The sequence below is a fragment of the Austrofundulus limnaeus genome, unplaced genomic scaffold, assembly GCF_001266775.1.
Source record: "Austrofundulus limnaeus strain Quisiro unplaced genomic scaffold, Austrofundulus_limnaeus-1.0 Scaffold2, whole genome shotgun sequence".
NCBI lineage: Eukaryota > Metazoa > Chordata > Actinopteri > Cyprinodontiformes > Rivulidae > Austrofundulus > Austrofundulus limnaeus.
In genome coordinates, this window is record NW_013952404.1 from 9,698,914 (window position 1) to 9,717,705 (window position 18,792).

The 18,792-nt window shown below is 40.0% G+C and overlaps 1 protein-coding gene across 1 annotated transcript in view; it reads right to left on the minus strand.

The window, feature by feature from the left end:
• Positions 1-3,756: 3,756 nt before the first annotated feature.
• The window catches only part of e2f2 (E2F transcription factor 2), a 17,841-nt gene continuing 2,805 nt past the window's right edge, over positions 3,757-18,792 (minus strand). Inside the window, exons 3-8 of the mRNA XM_014015402.1 lie at positions 10,186-10,285; positions 8,912-9,131; positions 8,382-8,543; positions 8,165-8,279; positions 7,829-8,024; positions 3,757-5,519 (exon numbers count right to left, since the gene is read on the minus strand). Coding sequence (XP_013870856.1) covers positions 5,245-5,519; positions 7,829-8,024; positions 8,165-8,279; positions 8,382-8,543; positions 8,912-9,131; positions 10,186-10,285 — 1,068 coding nt within the window. The 3' untranslated portion in view covers positions 3,757-5,244. The remainder of the gene's footprint in view (positions 5,520-7,828; positions 8,025-8,164; positions 8,280-8,381; positions 8,544-8,911; positions 9,132-10,185; positions 10,286-18,792) is intronic.

Here is an 18,792-nt window from a genome sequence, read left to right on the forward strand (position 1 = left end):
GGACAGAAGCAGAAGGTGGTTCTTAAAGAGACAGAAGCCAATTTCAAGGCATTTAGAAGAGGAAGTGATGAGAAGATACATTTATTTAGACATTAAAAACAGCATTTTAATAACAGCTAAAGGTGACATAGATACTTTTGGTATAGTATTTAAATGTATGCCCGAGAAACATGATATTGCCCCTTTAAAGGTCAGCCTGCTACGACAGTCATCTTGAATTGAGCTGACCCCAAACGTTAATCAGTTGTGATGAACGTCCAGTGGTTATTTCTGCAAGTTTCATTAAAATATGTCCAGCTGTACTTGAGTTTTTTTTTATAACAAACTCCTACAAACACACAGACAGAGGCAGGCTAAGAGGAAAAGAAAAGGACAAACAGGATTTACTGCGTACAAAATACAGTGACTCATTTCATGTTTTACCTAATTGTCTCCACCCTTTAATCTTTTTGTGACACATACTTAACTGTCATTCCCCGTGTCAAGAAACTCTTTTCTGATACAGTTCTCAACAGCTCTCTTCTTTCTTTCTATCAACAATTTAGGTTAATTGTTGTGTTTTTTTGCAGAGCTCAAACCTTACAAGCAGTTAAGATCTGAGGAAGTGAAAATCATGAAAAGCACCTTCTCTTATTTCTCTGACATACACACGGTCACAGCAACATCTTCCAGTAAAGATTACAGCTGCAAGATGTCTRTACTTCTTCCCAGCAGACAGAAGTGTTCTCCAAAAACCTCCCCCCTTGTTAAAAAAAACTCTCCCTAAGTTGCTTTGTCTGTTGACTCAGCTCCACTAGTCCTGTTATCAATTTACTACCCATGTCACGGCAGGAGGCCCAGGCTTACCGGAAAATAGCCCAGATGACTGAAAACATTTGGAAAGGGGAGGAAAAACACAAGAGTTTAGAGTTGAAAAGAATATTTTGGAGAATATTGAAAAAAAAAAAGGCTGCCGTTGGAATGCAGGTTAAAGCTCTGACGTTTATCTGTCAGACCTGCTTGTGTGAATGTGCAACATGGCTTCTGTCCGGTGCCAAAATTGTTTTCTGTGACGTGTTTCTTTTGTTTTTAACAGACAAATGAACAGGACAAAACTAGTTCTTAAACTTGTTTGTGATTTATACAAGTATGTTGTTAGATTTACTTTATTTCCTAGTGTTACATTTGACTTGTTTATGTCCCACAGAGAAGTTTAGTGTTCTTAGTCTGAGTTTATCTTTGCATTTATGGTTCATTATTGGTGAAAGGTGAAGACGACTAATAACGTTTTTTTATTGCTAAAAATATCTCAAGAAACATTGAGCAATTTTTTTAAAATTTATATAAAAATATACTTGATGTACATTTACAACAAACTAACTTTTGAAGTCAAGTTGATTTAAGATAGCTGCCACAACCCACTGATCTCACAAAACAAAAGAGTGGCTCTAACTGTGTGTGGTAGTAGCTGAAAGTAATCCTCAACACATGATCAGAGCACTTTGTGCACAAGCTTTGTTCCAAATTTCTTTTGGTGTCGACCCTCGTGTCAGAATATCTCACGAACCACTGGATAAATGTTTGTGAAATTTTCAGGAAATAAGCGTTAGGTATTGTTTTTAAAACTGATGAACGTCTGAAGTAATTCCGATTGAAGACGGTTGCCACAAGCAACTGACTAAACAGAATTTGACAAGGTTGTAGCTGAGTGTGATTCACAACACACGCTCCAAGTGCTGCTCGTTGCACAAGAAAGCTGGCAAAATGAGTCAGACTGAGTAGAAGCTGCTGTGCAAAATAAGTGAATGTAGTGCTGTATTTGAAAAATAATAATAATAATAATGAAAAACCATCAAGTGTTCCCCATYACTAAAATAGCATGTAGTCCACCTCAAATCACCCTTAGAATTCCCTTTGAAACTGAGCATTTATCTGCTGTCTGCGAGTGTCAGGAAATCCCTTCATATAATGTTTGGCATCATTGTGAAACTTTTTTAAATGCAGGGCTTTAATTCCCGATGACATCATGATAAAAATGTCATTTTCAAACTGGAACTCTCAAACTAAACTAACTTGTTAAACCTACCAGGTGACAGGTCGCCCAATTTCAACAAAACATTTTAAAGCTTTTGAAATGGAAAGATGGAGAATTTTGAATTTTGTTTTGATTAAATTCCTCCTTTTGATTCTTTCAGCAAAGTTCACAGTTGCTTAAAACTTTTGGATTAACTTTTAGAGTCAACCTTTAATGTTTTTTTATTTTTTTTTWAATTATCTCATAAACCACTGGATTTATTTTWAAAAAAACTGATTAAATCAACTTTAGCTTACACAAATATGGCTACAACTCAGTTTTACAGATATCGAGSTAGAATTWGACGYAGTAGCTAAAAGTTATGCACAACACTGTGTGTGCCCCGTCATTTGGATGAGATTACAGACATGATCATTTTCAAGGTTTGACTAAAATAGTTCCAACTCATAAGTTTATCTTAATATAAAACCCTACTGTGAAAAGGCAGTGGGTGTCACACATTACAAGAAATGCTAGGCTTTTAACCAATAAAATAAATCAACACTTTGCTGCTCATTAGCCAGACCAATTAAACAAGGGGACACGTTTAGTGCTGCTCGTTAATAATAATAAATAATAAGAGCTTATAAAGCCCACAGTTAAGGCTCGGTGTGCTTGTGATGTCTGATGCGTTTGGTTTACGACCTCCTGTGAAACAGAGGCTGCTGTGTGCAYCATTTAAAGGAGACATATCATGCTAAATGCACTTTTTTTTTGCATTTATAAACTATTTTTGTGCAATTATAGTGTCTAGGAGTGTAGAAAACATTAATTTATTCTGTTCTGTTACTGCAAAGATATTTTTATATATTTTTATGGTCATATTTTTCAGTTTGTTCAAAATCTGCTGTTGCTTATTACGTTTCATTGCTTATTTCGTCACACTATTTTCTTCGGAACTACCATTTATGGTAATGTATTTCTGGCCAACTGGATTTCATAGTCCGCCATTTTTTTCCCTCGCTGTGTGATTTTGTAGTCCATAGCGTCATGCCGAATATGCAAGTCCAGAAGTCAAAATGTTCGGTTCTGGGGTGTGTAAACCCACATTATTATCTACATAGACTACCAGCGTCAGAGCAGAGCTTCTTCAAAGTGCCTGGTTAAGTTTCATTTTTAAGTTTCAAACACCTGAGTTTAGCTCTGAACACAACAAGAACACTTCTGAATACCTGCCTGCTGTCTTTATTGTTCTTCATGCACAAATTTGTTCAGATCAATAGTTATAGAAAAGGTGCAAGTGTTCATGAATAAATGCTGTAATTAAAAAAAACTTGCATTTAAATGAGCAAACCAGTGACACATTTCCATGTAAATGCCATGTTTCTGCAGAACGCATGCTGACCTAGTGAACTTCGACCTCTTATTGTCGGCGGCCTGTTGTGAGCTTGTTTCCAGAACAACCAGCTCAGAAAGAATAATGTCGTGTCTGAACGTGTTTATTAAGCTCCTTTTTTTTCCCCAACAGATTGCTTTCCTCGTGTCTACCGACAAATGAACTAATGAATTTTATTGAAACTTGCAGAAAATAGTGGATCTTACTAATTAACATGAAGTTAACCKGATTCAAGATGGCCTCCTAACATCTTCCTCCTCAGAAATCCCACTATTAGTCGTTTTAGTTTTGCTTTGAGTTTCCTGGTTGGATAGAAAGGTACTATAGAAGCGCAGACTATTTACAACAACTGACTCAAACAACCAAGTGTAAACAATGGCTCTGGCTTTTATTCAATAACTTCACACAGCCCACACAATGTCAAACCAGTAAGTGCTGCATGTCATACAAAAACAGTCCAAAATTCGTATTAAAAAAAATTAAAACAGGTATAAATACAAAAATGATTTATGTACAAATACCAAAACAATTCTCACTGGACAAAAAAATAAAATATTCTACAAATTCTGAATTTACATCATCAAATCTACACAGCAAAACACACACAAGCACACACGCCAATACACAACACCCATTTACAGAGCTGTCAAATACACCAGCAAACACACGTCTTCAAGTTTCATTAGGACAGGACAGTTAGCTTATCTCTGCAGCGAAGAGGGAAAGCCAGAAAAAAAAAAACACTTCAGAATGAAGTTTTTTTTAAATCTTATAAAAACTTCTAAAAAACTTTTTTGTGAGAAAAAAAAAAAGAGATTAATTCAAACTGATAATAGCTGCTAGAACTTTGGGCAAATGATTAAAAAAGCATACACTGGCCTATAGAACTTGAACAGTAAACATACAAATTCCTCATTTATATTCTTTCTAAACCAACAGATTTAATTTCAACACAAGAGGAAACCAATCCTCTAACCACACCCACACCTGCAACTCAGACGCTGCATTTAATTAATTTGGCTATTTCCTAAGAAACACAATAGTAGTCTTCAGCTACTAAATCAAAACGTAAATCAAAGTCAACTCAGATCAACTGAGGAGCTGAAAGATTTAAAACAAAGCTGCCAAACCAGAAGGAGTGACCCGATTATAAAGTAGTCATTATCCGTTCTGAAGCACCCTGGTTTTGGATGCGTTTTTTTGGGCACAAAGTGCAGCACCAAACAGGTTTGTGCCCCGACTTCAAAGCTTAAAGAAGGCGAGAGCAAACCTGATCATAAATACAGTAAGAGCAGGGTTTTTTTTTTTAAGTTTTGTTTTGCTTAAGCTGCAACAAAGGTTGAGTTAAAAAAGTTAAATCACAACTTTGTTTGGTCAATGGGAAAAACACACAGATTGTACAAACACACCTGGTTCCTTAAAGGGTTAATAACTTTAGCTGGCACCTGTTCGGTGAATGAATCCTGACAGTTAAAGCTGACTTAATACAACACTGCCCCCTAGAGGTCCAAAGGTGGCACAATCATTTCAAATTTTGGAATACAAGGAAGAAAAATACGTCCTGAGATAATCACATTAAAGGCTCACACCCACATCAGTTTTTATCTGCTGATAATATGATATGCACACTGACTCCTGTTATAGGATTTTTTAAAAGTTTTTCAGTAGTTTAAAAGACAGCCTCCCCTCTAAAACCCATCTTTACAAAGTGTACATATGATTTGTACTTGAACAAAAAAAAAAAAAAGAGACGGGTCCTCCATCTGGCATGGCTGAAACAAGTGATGGCTTCATAGTGTATGTCCTGCCCCGATAAGGGCACACCTTTAAAATATCTCTACCTCCTTTTGATGCGTCAACTCTTCAAAAAATCTCCCAGATCGTAGGTGTCGAAGAAGTCCGACACTCCCTCGCTGTCTTCCAGGCTCCAGAGGTAATCGTCGTGGTCTATGGGAGGAGAAAAGCTGACAAAGGGGGTGTTGGGGTCTGACGTGAAGGACGTGCCAGGGAGCTGGTCCTCTGTGATTTGAAGGATGCCCGGAGGCAAACCCAGCAGACCCTCGACGTCAAGCAGGGAAGAAGCGGCGGGGGTGGCTGAGGGGGCGGCAGGGGGCACTGTCGAAACGCTCGCTGTTGGATAGAAGAAAAAAACGTTGGGATTTAATTTTGAGTTGATTTATTTTGGGTGGGGGTTAAAWATTCTGACTGACCAAAAACAAGAATATGTACTGGATGGGTGATTACTGATTGACCACAGGTGTYCTGATTACTAACAGAATACAGGTGGTGGAAGAGACTCTGGAGAACATCTGGTGTTCACTCACTGTGCAGAACTGAGAAAAACTCGTAACAAAACAATGAACCCAAAATAGATCAATACAAAACAAACAACAAAAAAGTAACAAAAATAAATAAAAAAGTAACAAAAAAACAAAAAAAAAACAAAAAAAAACAAATATGACTGATGTCAATGTTTGATTTGTGGGGGAAAAAAGAAAAAAAATGGCTGAAGCTTCAATTTTTGCTTTTTTCTACCCGTGCAAAACTGTTTCCCAATTACATTCTTCTTTTTGTAAGCTCCTCAAATTACCCTTGTGTGCGTTTGTCTGTCAGTAAGCAAACTATTTCACAAACAACAAACAACTGAATAGATTAAAAAAAAATTAAAAAGAAGTTTTCATTTGAGTCAGCCCCATTCAAGATGGCTGCCACAGCTAAATGACCTTAGGCCTGGTTCACACGGTGAGATTTAAAAATTGTTGGACGATTTTCAAAGACTGAGAAACACTACAGGTGAGGATTTAAAAAAATGATAGCTCTACCATGTTTGGTTCTACAGTGGGTGGTGTACAGGCACACAGAAGAAAACAGCACACCACACACGGACAGACTCCATTCATCAACATTCAGATGTCAGATGTGAAATCACGCYAGACTTCTTGAAATATCGCGAGATTTCAGATGTCAGAGGAAAAAAAAATCTTGCGTGATTGCAGATTTTTATGACTTCTGTGTCTTTAAATCTCCTTGGCGCAATCAAACATGTTCAATATTCCCAATTTGAGGCTGGAGCGATCCCCACGTCCTTCCTAGATGACACTTAACTCACAACACACAGCAGGAATATCTTTTAAAATTATCTTTAGAGTCATCACGATAATCTGAGCATCCTTAAGGTTGTCAGATAGGCAAATTCGGCACAATTATCCTGCCGTGTGAACCAGGCCATAGAAAACAAAACAATGGCTGTGTCCAAAACGACAGGCCGGGTCCTCCGGAGGACCCAGACTCCCCGGTCTCGGCGGGCCGGGTCCTTGGTAGACCGGGAAGACCGGAAAAAAAGAGGATGTGGATTTGGACGGTCTAGCCTCCCCTCCTTACCCCGGCGTACGTCTTGTCACCTAGCAACTGTGAGGACGCTAAACAAGCAAACTTGAATCAAAACTAGAAAAATATCAATACATTAGCATTATTAATATCACAAAACTATAAAATTAACTTAAAGGTAACATTAGAAGAACTAATTGACCCGCTGTAGGTTCATGTTTATTTCGCGTTTTTTATGACGAAAAAATAATATGTAAAAACATGTCCATACAAATGATAAAAGTATTAGAATTACAACCGCTAAATTTTTTTAATTTTTATATCACCATATTTTTATTTAAAACGTATTCTTTTCTCTCGCTTCGTCCGCCATTACTAGCTTAAAAAAATCTCCGGTCGGGCCGCAATGCATTATGGGATATGCTGGGCCGGGAAGGATCCATCGGACCWGTCCTTCGATTCAGGGAAAAAGAAGGACGTATTTGTCGGACGCATCGGAGGAGTCTTCCGTTTTGGACGTCCTTCGTCGCGGCGCTGTGACGTATGCGGCCGACAAATTCGACCTTCGGAGGACCCGTCCTGCCGTTTTGGACACAGCCAATGGCTATACCTCAGTCAGTTTTACAGATGTTGACCTAAAGTTTGGTATAGTAGTATCTAGGTTTGGGTGGTATGACAGTATTGTGGCATACCTCCATTTTGAAATATGGGGACTGCATTTAAAATTATATGACCGCATATTAACCCTCTGCACCCTAGTTACATGTATTTAATTTGCTCTAGTCAAAAAATACTGAGATTCTGTTACTTTGTGTCAAATATAGATTTCAAACTATGCACCGGTTTAAACTGTTAAAAGGCAAAATAAATATGATAAATAGTACAGTTTTTTTTCTCCTGAATATGACCATCCTGTTTGATGCACCCCATGCCCTGCCTATTTTCCACCCTGCCCCATACAGTAATACCATATACTGCTGTATTATCCAAAGGTGAATGTGTATGTGTGTATGTCGGTATGAAAAAGATCAATACCACCTAACCTACTTGAGGTTATTTTACAGCACATGAGCTCTGATGAAAATGAAGTCCAAGAACAATCTCCAACTTACCTTCCACAGGCTCCTCTTTAACGCTGGAACTCTGCMGGGCTGCTGGGGTTGCAGCAGGTGCCTTGAGGCTTCGAGGGCTTTCCTTTTTAGGCGAGATTAAACTCTTAACGGGGCTCGCATCTTCGAGTCCCTCCTCCGGACACAGGTACACCTCTATGGGGCCATTCCTGCTCTTTAAATAGATTTGCAACGAGCCCTGTTGTAGTAAAGGAGACAACAAAAACCAAACGCTCAAAGCAGTTCCACCAAAAGCTCCAAGTTCTACCAAAACATCAGCTGAAATACATTTAAATAACCGCGATAACTTCAGATAAAAACAGARGAAGTGTGTCTCACCGTAGATGTGTCCGGCACCTCCAGCTTGGTCTCAGCTGGAGCTTTGACAGCGATGACCGTCTGGTCCAGGAGACTGGCGATGGAGCGGATGTCCTGGTARGTCACGTAGCCCAACGTGCTGCGTGGAGTCAAGGGCAACGACAGTGACGCGTGTGCGCCTGCATGACTCGACACAGAGGACAACTAGAGAAAGATAAAGCTTGGCGTGAAAGGATATCTCTGGCTGTCTTTGACCTCGGTGAGTTGTTTGAGCTGCACGGTGCTGGACTGAATCAGCTCATCCAGAGACCGCTCGGCTTGCTCCAGCTCTCCCAGCTCTTTCCTCAGGGCACYAGCCTTTTCTCCTCCAGCAGCACCGCCTTCGAAAACATCGCCCACTCTAGAAAYCAGCAGCAAGACAAACAGATTTCTTTTTTTTTTTTTATAAACACGTTTTGTTTTACACAGCTACAGATGTCAGAAAGTGTCCTGACTTCCACTAGGGGGCAGGATTCTAGTTTTTAAACATGTGAAACTGTTTTTATGGGGCAGCATTTATTTAAGCTTTTACAAAAGACTACTTTATAATTAGAGCTGAAACAGTTCGCATTTAAAATGGCGAGAAATTTATCCAGTTATTACACAAAGCTGGTAAATTTAGAGAAGTTTGCAAACAAGCGGGACGATTTTTACAGGATCTGGTGTAAGAATCTACATTTCTTATGTTAATTCCTAACATTTAATCTCCTGCTGGGCGTGCAGACTTACAGCCACTGGATGTTGTTCTTCGACTTCTTCCGGATGAGTTGGACTCCCTCTAGGACGTTCGTGATGTCGTAGATGCGTCTCTTCTGGACCTCCAGAACTTCGGTGGCCCAGTTAAGATCCAGAACGCCGTCGGCAGACTCAGCAATCAGCCCCACAAACTTCTTGGTCAGGAGGCCCAGTGAAGTGTCGTACCGTGTCCGTTCACCTGGAGACTTGGGAGCTGAGGGCAGACATACACAAAAGGCAAACGTAAATTTATCCAGTAAATGCACCTGAAATATTCAAAATAGACTAAATCTACTTCAAGAAATGAGATTCTTGAGCTCTAGAGATGTTCAGAAGATCAAAAAGCTGCTTTCTTCTATGGTTTTGGGAATCTCAGCTGGGTATTTCCAATTCTTAGAGATGCTCTGCAACATTAAACCACAAATACCGCTTTTGAGCCTGTGGAGCCCTCTAAAGAACCCTATCCTCTTACTCTCTAGGCCTGCCACGGTTAGCAATAAATCAATTATACGCAAGATAAATGAAAACAAGGTTGATAATTTTCATTTGCTTGTTGATTTTTCTTCYTGTCTCCCCATTTTCTACACCTTAGCCTAGGGAGGTGAGAACTCTGGCATCAGGTATTTGCCAGGTGTATGGTCTCATWACCTCTGTAGCACGKGAGTCCRGTAAACATTTAGTTAAAGGAGCATCGTTGGTTTTCCCGATGCCTTTTTTAAGCTTGCGATGCCACAGGATGGCCTCAGGGCACGATGTCGAACCTTGGTTTTTTTTTTAATTACGTAGATTTCGTAAACTTCGCAAGCAGAATGTAGGTGACTGCAATATTTTATGAAGCCAGAGGAAAAACGCACACAAAAGGTTTAAACTGAGCCCTACTTGGATAGAGGAAGTGTGGGAAGTGATTTTACAGCTTCAGCAGCTTTTATGTGTTTTTTTCTCAATCACCAGTTCAGGTAAGTTCATAACTTTTTTTACTTCTGTAAGCGCGGCGTGTGTGCTAACATATTAGCTTAAAAGGGTCTCCAAACTATATTATGGTTTATCGCAGTCATTTCAAGAAAATTGATCATCCAGCAAAAATTATCATGATAGGCCAATTAACCTCAGACTTCTACTTCACCTGACCTCCTTACTCAGATTACTGTTAAATATTCCACTTGTAAATTTTACATTACTCTTCTAACTGAACCTAACATAATCTTAACAAGCTACCAGCATCATACCAGAAGCCTRCTCCCTACATGTGATCCATTAAGTGTACTCACTGCATGGACTTGGTATCCTTGCTGTAATGCTGCAGTTGCCTTTGGGRGTGCGAAACTCTGGCAGGTAAAGAGGGTCTTCTAGATCCAGCTTCCTTTTAGCCTGCACAAAAAGAGGTTTACATGTGTTACAAAAAGCAGAACTTCAAAAATAGTTCAAACAAAAAGTCTCTCTTGGAAGTTTGTCTCCTTTTAAATTCAAGAATGRGCAGAAAACGGCTCATCCTTTCTTTTTAACCCATTTGACCTGTCCAAGTTTATTCTTTGAGCTAGTCTAGACCACATGAACGCCTGGCACAAAGGAGCTAAATAGGGGGTGTGCCAGAAAGTCCCATGTCATAAAACTGCCAACAATCCTCAAGTGCAGGAACAAAGTGCAACCCTCACACTTTCTAAAGCGCTTCAAGAGGGCCTATTTGTATGTAGTTGGGGGTGGGATTGTCTCAGCCTGGCAAGATCCAGGAAGTCCCTAGAATCACTCAATGACCTCCACTCTTCCTGACAAGCCTCCCTTCCTGCTGCCTCCTGTGCTCCAGAGCTCTGCAGACAAGCCCTCTTCACAAACACACGAGAACATGCAGCTTCATGATTAAACTGACAAAACCTGTCCYGTGGTTCCTGAACTATAACAGGCAAGTGAACACACARAGGTCTGGTTTGTATATCCCCGTGGGGACCGTACATTGACTTCCATTCATTTTTTGGAAATTTTTATATCCTAACCTTGGTACTGAATGGTAAATGGTACTGAACTTATAGAGCGCTTTTCAAGTCCCTCCGGACCCCAAAGCACTTTACACTAACAGACATTCACCCATTCACACTCACATTCACACACTGATGACAGCAAACTACACTGTAGCCACAGCTGCCCTGGGGAACACTGACAGAAGCGAGGCTGCCATGCACCGGCGCCACCGGACCCTCTGACCACCATCAGTAGGCAAGGTGGGTGAAGTGTCTTGCCCAAGGACACAACGACTGAGACGGCTGGACGGGGGACCGAACCAGCGACCTTCCGGTTCCAGGACGACTCCCCTAACCACTCTTCCACAGCCACCCCTTGACCATTTACCCTAAGGCTAACCTCACAGGTACCTACCTGACCCTAAACCTAACCTAAACTCTATTCACACCTTGGTCCTAAACCAAACCCCCAACCCCTAATTTGCATTTGGACCCATTCGGGGGGCACTGGTCCCCACGAGGCTGCTTTTTCAGGAAATTTGTCCCCACGATGTAAGAAAAACAAGGCCACACGCGCAAACAAGGGCGATAATGACCAATAAAAAGGTGATAGTGACTGTTAAATATCAACACAGCCACACATAACAAAAGTGAAAGTGACAAASAGAGTAAGTGATCTGGATAAAGCTGGTCTTTGGAGTTGGGGTTAGTCAGTAATTTTACTCCTGTGGGGTCATAAAACCAGCAGTGACAGGACTACTTTGACAGTCAAACCTGACAGGTAATCTGTTCCATCTGGCTGGGACCTCACCTCTGTGTTCAGTTTTGCACCTTTCTCTCGCTGCTTCACAAATATGTGGTGACAAAGCCCTCTTTGTCMTAACGACACACACGTGAGACTACTGAGCCGAGTTTGGTTAAAAAAGGTTTTTGGGCAACTGGGTGTGAAAAGTGTCCACGTGTGGATACGCTCATTTATGGGAGCGAAAAGAACGCTGCCATTGTCCAAACATGCTCCCTGACATGTCCACCTGTTGACTGGCGACATCTGGAGACACATGGGCAAGTGGGGTGGGGGTTAACCCCTAGATTATAAATTATACATCCAGAGCCAGCTATACACAGTCAATAATGACTGAAAGACACAAAACAAGACTATTTCAAAGCAACWTTARTGGTATTTAGTTGGATTTCTTTTGAGAGACCTCTACTTGACTAAATCCTGGCAGTAGCTGGTAAATACCATAAGATGACATTGACTGAACCGTCTACAAGCTGTGACAGCTGCGGTTTGATCAGCATGAACATCTATCACGTGCCAGTTGAAAGTCCCAATGTTCAAGAGCAGAAAAATTAATAGACAGCATTTACAACTTTTAGTTGAATTAAAAGGGGACACATCATGCAAAATCCCCTTTTTTGCCATTAAATACTTTTTGTTGTGTACTTGGAGTCTCTAGGAGTAGGGCTCGATTAGTCGACTWATRGAAAAAAATAAATTGGTGATTTGTRGACTATAAAAACTAATCGTTTGTGGCAGCCCTYTCTAGGAGTGCAGAAAATTTGAATTTAATGTCTCCCGGTGCTGCGTAGATATRTTTATATTCTGTTTGGGMCATATTTTACAACCGGTATAGTTTTCTCCATTTTCTGATGTTTCCTGAACTATCACGTCACAGAATTAGAGATGTACCAAAGACGGACCGCTCAGAAAGTTGGAGGGGGGCATGGTGTGAATTTCCTAGTTTGCGTTTAAAGAAACAGCATAAAACATYTTGCTATGAGACACAGCTCAGAAGAGAGGGGCTTGTGGAGTTACAATTAGGAGGAATTCAGACCAAAGCTTTGGAGTTCTACTTTATATAGACCCAAACCGAATGATWAAAATGTGAAAAAGAAAGATTTTAAAGCARGATARGTCTACTTTAACTACKCTGAGTTAAACAATGCCCACATGGTGGGAACGTTTTCAGATTCAATTGAGCCACCTGCAATTTGTGCAACAGTCACACATGTAAGAAGGAAACCAACCATTGCACCATTGCAGCTGTACTGGCATGGTTGGGTGGGGTTAGTGGGGTTTGGGATTTTTCTGGTGAGTCAACCAWATTACACAAATACACTTTCATAAACTGAGAAAATGGCAGAATCTCTCTTTCAGTCAAAACCTCAAAAAAAATCGGTTTCAATGTGTAGCAAGGAACTGTTCAGACTATTTTTAATGAAACAAGGCTCCACTCCCCTCTTCACTGGTTCTTTATCTCAAAGAGACTAGGCAGTATCACTTGGCCCACATTTGCTACAACCTCACCCTGTTTGCCTAGAAACACCCTGCACTCTGCGCACGCCTTCCTGTTTAATTCTTCAGCTGATTCCCGCCATCTCTGTTGCTGTGGCGAAATCTCCACAGTGGCATTTCGCACAAAGTCACGTGAAGTGGATTGTGCAGCCGGGCCCCTGAGTAAACCAACAGAGCCGGCCGGTCAGGCTGCTCGAGAATCAGATTCCATTCCAACCTGGGGTAATTTACATTAGGCCTGCACAAATCTGCCTCACCTGCAGATGGCTTAAAGATGAAAAACGACTTGCATTTTTCACCCCGTGCATCTACAGAGGTAAAGGGAGGAGGGTGGGTCCACCTGTTGTGGTTGCTAATGGGGGGTGGGGCTTGCTTTGAAATGCAAAACTTCCCCCGGTTTTGAGCTCCGGTGCTTGCCTTAGGGTGTGGTAAAAACAAAAGAGAACACCACGTACAGTTTGACAAATGTCACACCGAAGCATCAGTCTGGRTAAACTGACAGTCTGGATTAACTAGGGGCCTCTAGAGAAGGGCTTTACAAGAAAACAATGTGAGAAATGGGTGTTCACACCAAGTGGAAAAAGCAATCCCAGTATTCACACAATACAGCCACACGCCTGTCATCAGTAGGGCTAACAACCTCACAATTCAATTTGATTTAAATTATTTGGGTCACAATTTGATATTGCTTTAAATGTTTTATTTTAGATGTTTATTTTCTTGCCAATATAAAACAAAAATGGTATATATGAGCATTTTTGAGAAATAGAATAAAAAACACACTAAATTATAAATAAAGCAGTAGCACAATAACATTTGTTCTAAATATGGATTGCAAATATAAAAACATGACATTCTCACCAGGGGATCAAATCAGATCAGTAGACTGTCTGAATCGATATTGAGTTGGTAAAAAAAAAATTGCAATGCATTGACGAATCATTATTTGTACCCACCCCTAATTACAAGTAAGAAATTTGACCTAGTTTTTACCGAGAAGCATTTTGCAGGAAATCCAAACATTCATAGTGATTTTAAGCCAGAAAGGGCTTCCCTGGACATTGACTGGAGATCTGAATACTGTAACTTATTTACACATCATCAACAGATACACACCCCAGTCAACACCCACGTCCTTATATTGCCTTTTACTACAAGGTGACTTATAGATCGTAATACCACAAATTATAAACATCTTGTCCAAAAAGAATGCAGAAAAACTGGTCCATGCATTTATCCCATCTAGGSTGGACTGTTGCAGTTCTTTAATATCTGGGCATCCAAAAAAATCTTAATCTTTAGTTGCTCCAAAATGCTGCAGTTGCTCTCAGACTGCAGGTTTACTTGATGTTCCTCGAGTTTCTAAAAAGTAGAATGGGAGGCAGAGCTTTCAGTTATCAAGCTCCTCTCTTGTGGAACAAACTTCCAGTTTTTGTCCGTGAGYTTGACACTCTTGTCTACTTTTAAGACCAGGTTGAGGACTTTCCTTTTTCATAAAGTCAATAGTTATGGTTTGGTTCCCTGAGTTATCCCTTGGGTCTGCTGCTATTGGCTTAGACTGCTGGAAGACAAACTGACCACATTTCCTCACTCTGCTGTCGTCTTTAGTCACTCTCTTCTACATTTTTGTTATTGTAATTATTTCTGTCAATAATGTGTTTTATTTGTCTCCCTTTCAGATGAAAATACACCTGGATCAGTCCTTCTGTGTTTGTCTCTTTCCTGTCCCCCAAACCCAGTCAGTCGAGGCAGATGGCTGCTTGTCCTGAGCCTGGTTCTGCTGGAGGTTTCTTCCTGTTAAAAGGGAGTTTTTCCCTTTGAACTGTCACCAGTGTGCTGCTCAGTGTGGGAAACTGTGATGAAGTGATTCAACACAATCTGCTGGCTTCTTTAGATTGATTGTTGTTTGTACAGTGCCCTGAAATGATGTTTGTTGCGACTTGGTGCTATATAAATAAACTGAACTGAATTATAGGTAACAAGCTCTAAATACATAATGGATGGATTTTAAAAGGCTGTCATGATGGAGCTTCTTGTTTTGTTGTGCAGACAGGAACTCCAGCTCAGGCATCTGGTTTACTTGTCAAAAAGTTAAACTGGCGGTTGTTGTTTAACTTAAAAAGGAAGTGAGCTGCACATGAATAGGCAACATTTCCTGCAATCATAAAACTCATAACCGAGCAGCCAGTGAAGATGCTGCATGAAAAAGACCATCAAAACCCAAACAGTCTCGTTTCTTTTCTCTTTTTTTCCAACTGAATTCTTTGTTCCAAAGTGGGGCAAAGAATTCCTTGTTTACTCACATTTTTTTTCTTTTAAGTGCAACCATAAAGGAAGCAACTGAACCTAATCTTTGCCATAAACCATCCAGAACACCCATGTTTTAATGTTTCAGAACATTCACTACTGATAAGAATGGATCATCATTCTGTTGGGATCAAGTAGGACCATTAGTCGTGCAGTTGCGTGGGCTCTCTCTTTTTTTTTTAACAGGTCAGACTTGTTTTTGATCTGTGCCCTACCCATAACAGAACAACATTTTAAAATTTCAAGGTGTTTCCTTTTAGGGAATAAAAGGTTGAGTCAATTTGTACAACTCACACTTTTAAGACCTGCGTGGAGCAAACAAAAACTGACTGTTTCTAAATTTTAAGTTCTGAAGTCAGGGGTGAATTTGGCTTTAGTTGCTTTTAAATTATTTGAAGACAGAGTTTAGATCAGACAAAGTTGAAGAGTTAAAAACAATTAAAATCTTAAAACAGGTCTTCAAAGAACCTCGGTTTGGAGAAATGGTTACATTTAATTTTGGATTGTCGAGCTAACGCCGACTACAAACGGACCCAAGGAAAAAAGTAGATCTCTGCCAGCTTCAATCACAAAACACAATGATTCAAGCAAATACGGTTGTAAACCTTTACAAGAAAATACATTGCACATTATATCATATAGTTTATTCCAGCAAAAAAACTCTTAAATTCCAGCCAAAGATGCTAAAGATAGCTACCAAAATGTGCATGCAAAGATCCAATATCTACTATATAAGTGAATGCAAATTATTCAAACAATGTCAGCATAATGGTTTATCTTTAAAATGCGATTGCGTAAACCACTGACAATTTTGTACAATTTAAGTGGATTTTAGACTCCAGTTACTTCATTTAGACTTGTCTATTTGGTCCTATTTACGAACTATTCATTACCCCAACACTGTGAGGCTCTTTGCAATCTGTTAGAACTCATTGCATGTGTTCAGTTTGACTCTTAGCCAATATCAGATCAGATTTTAGGTTTATATCTGTAAATTTGACTATTATAGCTGTTTTTCTTTTAGCTAATGTTGAATACCTGTGGCAGCAATCTTAAATTGGAACAACTGGGTGATTACTTCCCGAGATGTAAAACTCCACAGTAAGGTCACCTTTGCACAGGACAAACCAGCCTGTTTCTCAGTATCCATGTAATCCTCTTGAAGGCCTATTAGTGGACACAAGCTCACAGAGCGGGGGTGGGGGTTAAGGGCTGGGGAGGTTTGCTGAGACCACACCACAGCCCCAAACAAGCCTGCAACACCGGCCAATTAGATTCAAGAGAACAAGCAAAAAAAAAAAAAAGAAATAAAAAGATAAGAACAAGCAAAAAAGTGATGTCTGCTTCAAAAACGCCAGCTGTTGCAGCCTCCGACCCGCAGGTCGTCCCTACAGTTAAACGAACAGGTTCTGTTCAGGTTAATGAAATGTGAAGGATGGAGCAGCTGTCTGCGAGTGGAAACATCAAATGCGAAAGTGGTAGGAAACTGTTTGCATCAGCTTGTTAGGTGGGTAACTAATCTTACAACCCCTATTTTGAAAAAGTTTGGACGTTGTGTAAGATGTAAATAGAGAGAAAAAAAATTCCTCCATTTTTTGCAAATGGTAATTTTAAATGTTATGGCAGCAACACATCTCAAAAAGTTGAGATACGGACAAAAAAAAAGGACTGTAAAAGTAAGTTTTATGAATAAGAAACAGCTGAAGGAGCATTTAATCACTAACTAGGGTAACTGGCATCAGGTCCGTAAAAGGAGTGGGTTTAAAAAAAACATTTTATATGCTGAATCACTCATGAGTAAAGATGGGCAGAAGTTCACCATTCTGTGAAAAACTGCATTTAAAACTAGTGGAACAATTAAAAAGAACCCAGACCAGTTGTAACATTAGACATTGTTTAGTAAACTTAATTTACTTCAACCTTAAAACCAAGACTGTAAAATTACCGTAGGCTGCTTAGTTATCGCACTCTGGTTTCACTGAAAAGGGCTGATCGTCAGATATAAGACCAACCTTTAGGGTGGACGGAGCTCGCTCACAGCCTTGCACCAAAAAACCTAGTAAATGTCATCATTTACCCAGTACGCTTTGTGGCGTTAATATGTCTCAGTCCGTATGAAATTTTTTCCAAAGAGTTCAAAACTGAAGAATTTTCTGTCCTCAAAAAGATAGTGCCTGGCGGTATACCAGTTCGTACCGAAAACCGATTTTTATTTTTGGTATGATACGAATTATCTGAAAACCGGACATATCGGTTTAAATAGCCTGAACACATTCAGAATGTTTTGTTGTTTGTGCCAGTGAACTGTTTCATGGGGGACACTTTTCCTTGCAACACTGCTATGCTATTTAGCAAGCCATAATTACTGTTGGAACAGCTTGTTGAAGAAACTGGCGGCGGGTGGCGATTCCAATGCTTATATTGACTGACGTTTAAAATATATATATATATTTTCCCATTTTCGCCATCGCTGAATGTAGTAAACAACGCTCCAGCCACGTGCACGTATAGATTTAATTCACAACATTAATGAATGGAGACGTTAATATGCTTCTATGGTGAAAAGCCCGAGGGGAGGTGGTTTTGTACTGGGGTTTAGTTGACTGGTGCATGGAGTCTGAGTCATCCAGTTAAGCTTTATTAAATGGATCCATGACTAGTTGTAACATTAGACTTTATTTAATAAACATATATTTTAACTGTAAAATAAAGACTGTAAAAATACTGTAGGATGTTCAGTTTTTATCATACACGGACGGGGCCATTTTATTTACACGCAAAGAATTCTGGGTAAATGATGACGTGGATAGGTCCTCGGTGTGAGGCTGCTAGCGAGCTATATCCACCCTGAAGGTTAATCTTTGACAATATCTGACGATCGACTCTTTTAAATGAAACCAGAGAGCGTTGACAGATAAGAAGAACCTCATCTTAGCTTTAGCATTATCCCCAACACTATCACCAAATATTTGTATTAGCTCAGCGCTACACATTCTCCTCTCATCACTGAGGTCCTCCATCCACATGACAGAGAGGGGAACACAAAAATYACTCAGCCTGCAAATGAAAATATGGATTGAGGACCTCAGTTTAGCTTGTTAGTTTGTCGTGCTAGCGCCGAGCTAATACACATAAGGCAATATAGCATCAGCGCTAGCGCGAAGGCTAACAGACTAAGCTGAGGTTCTTCTTCCATGAAGCAGCTCTGTTGTCCTCCATCCACATTTTCAGTTACAGGCTGAGTCATTTCTACCTTCTCCTCTCTGTCAACGCTCTCTGGTTTCAAGTCGATCGTCAGATATTGTCCAAGATTAACC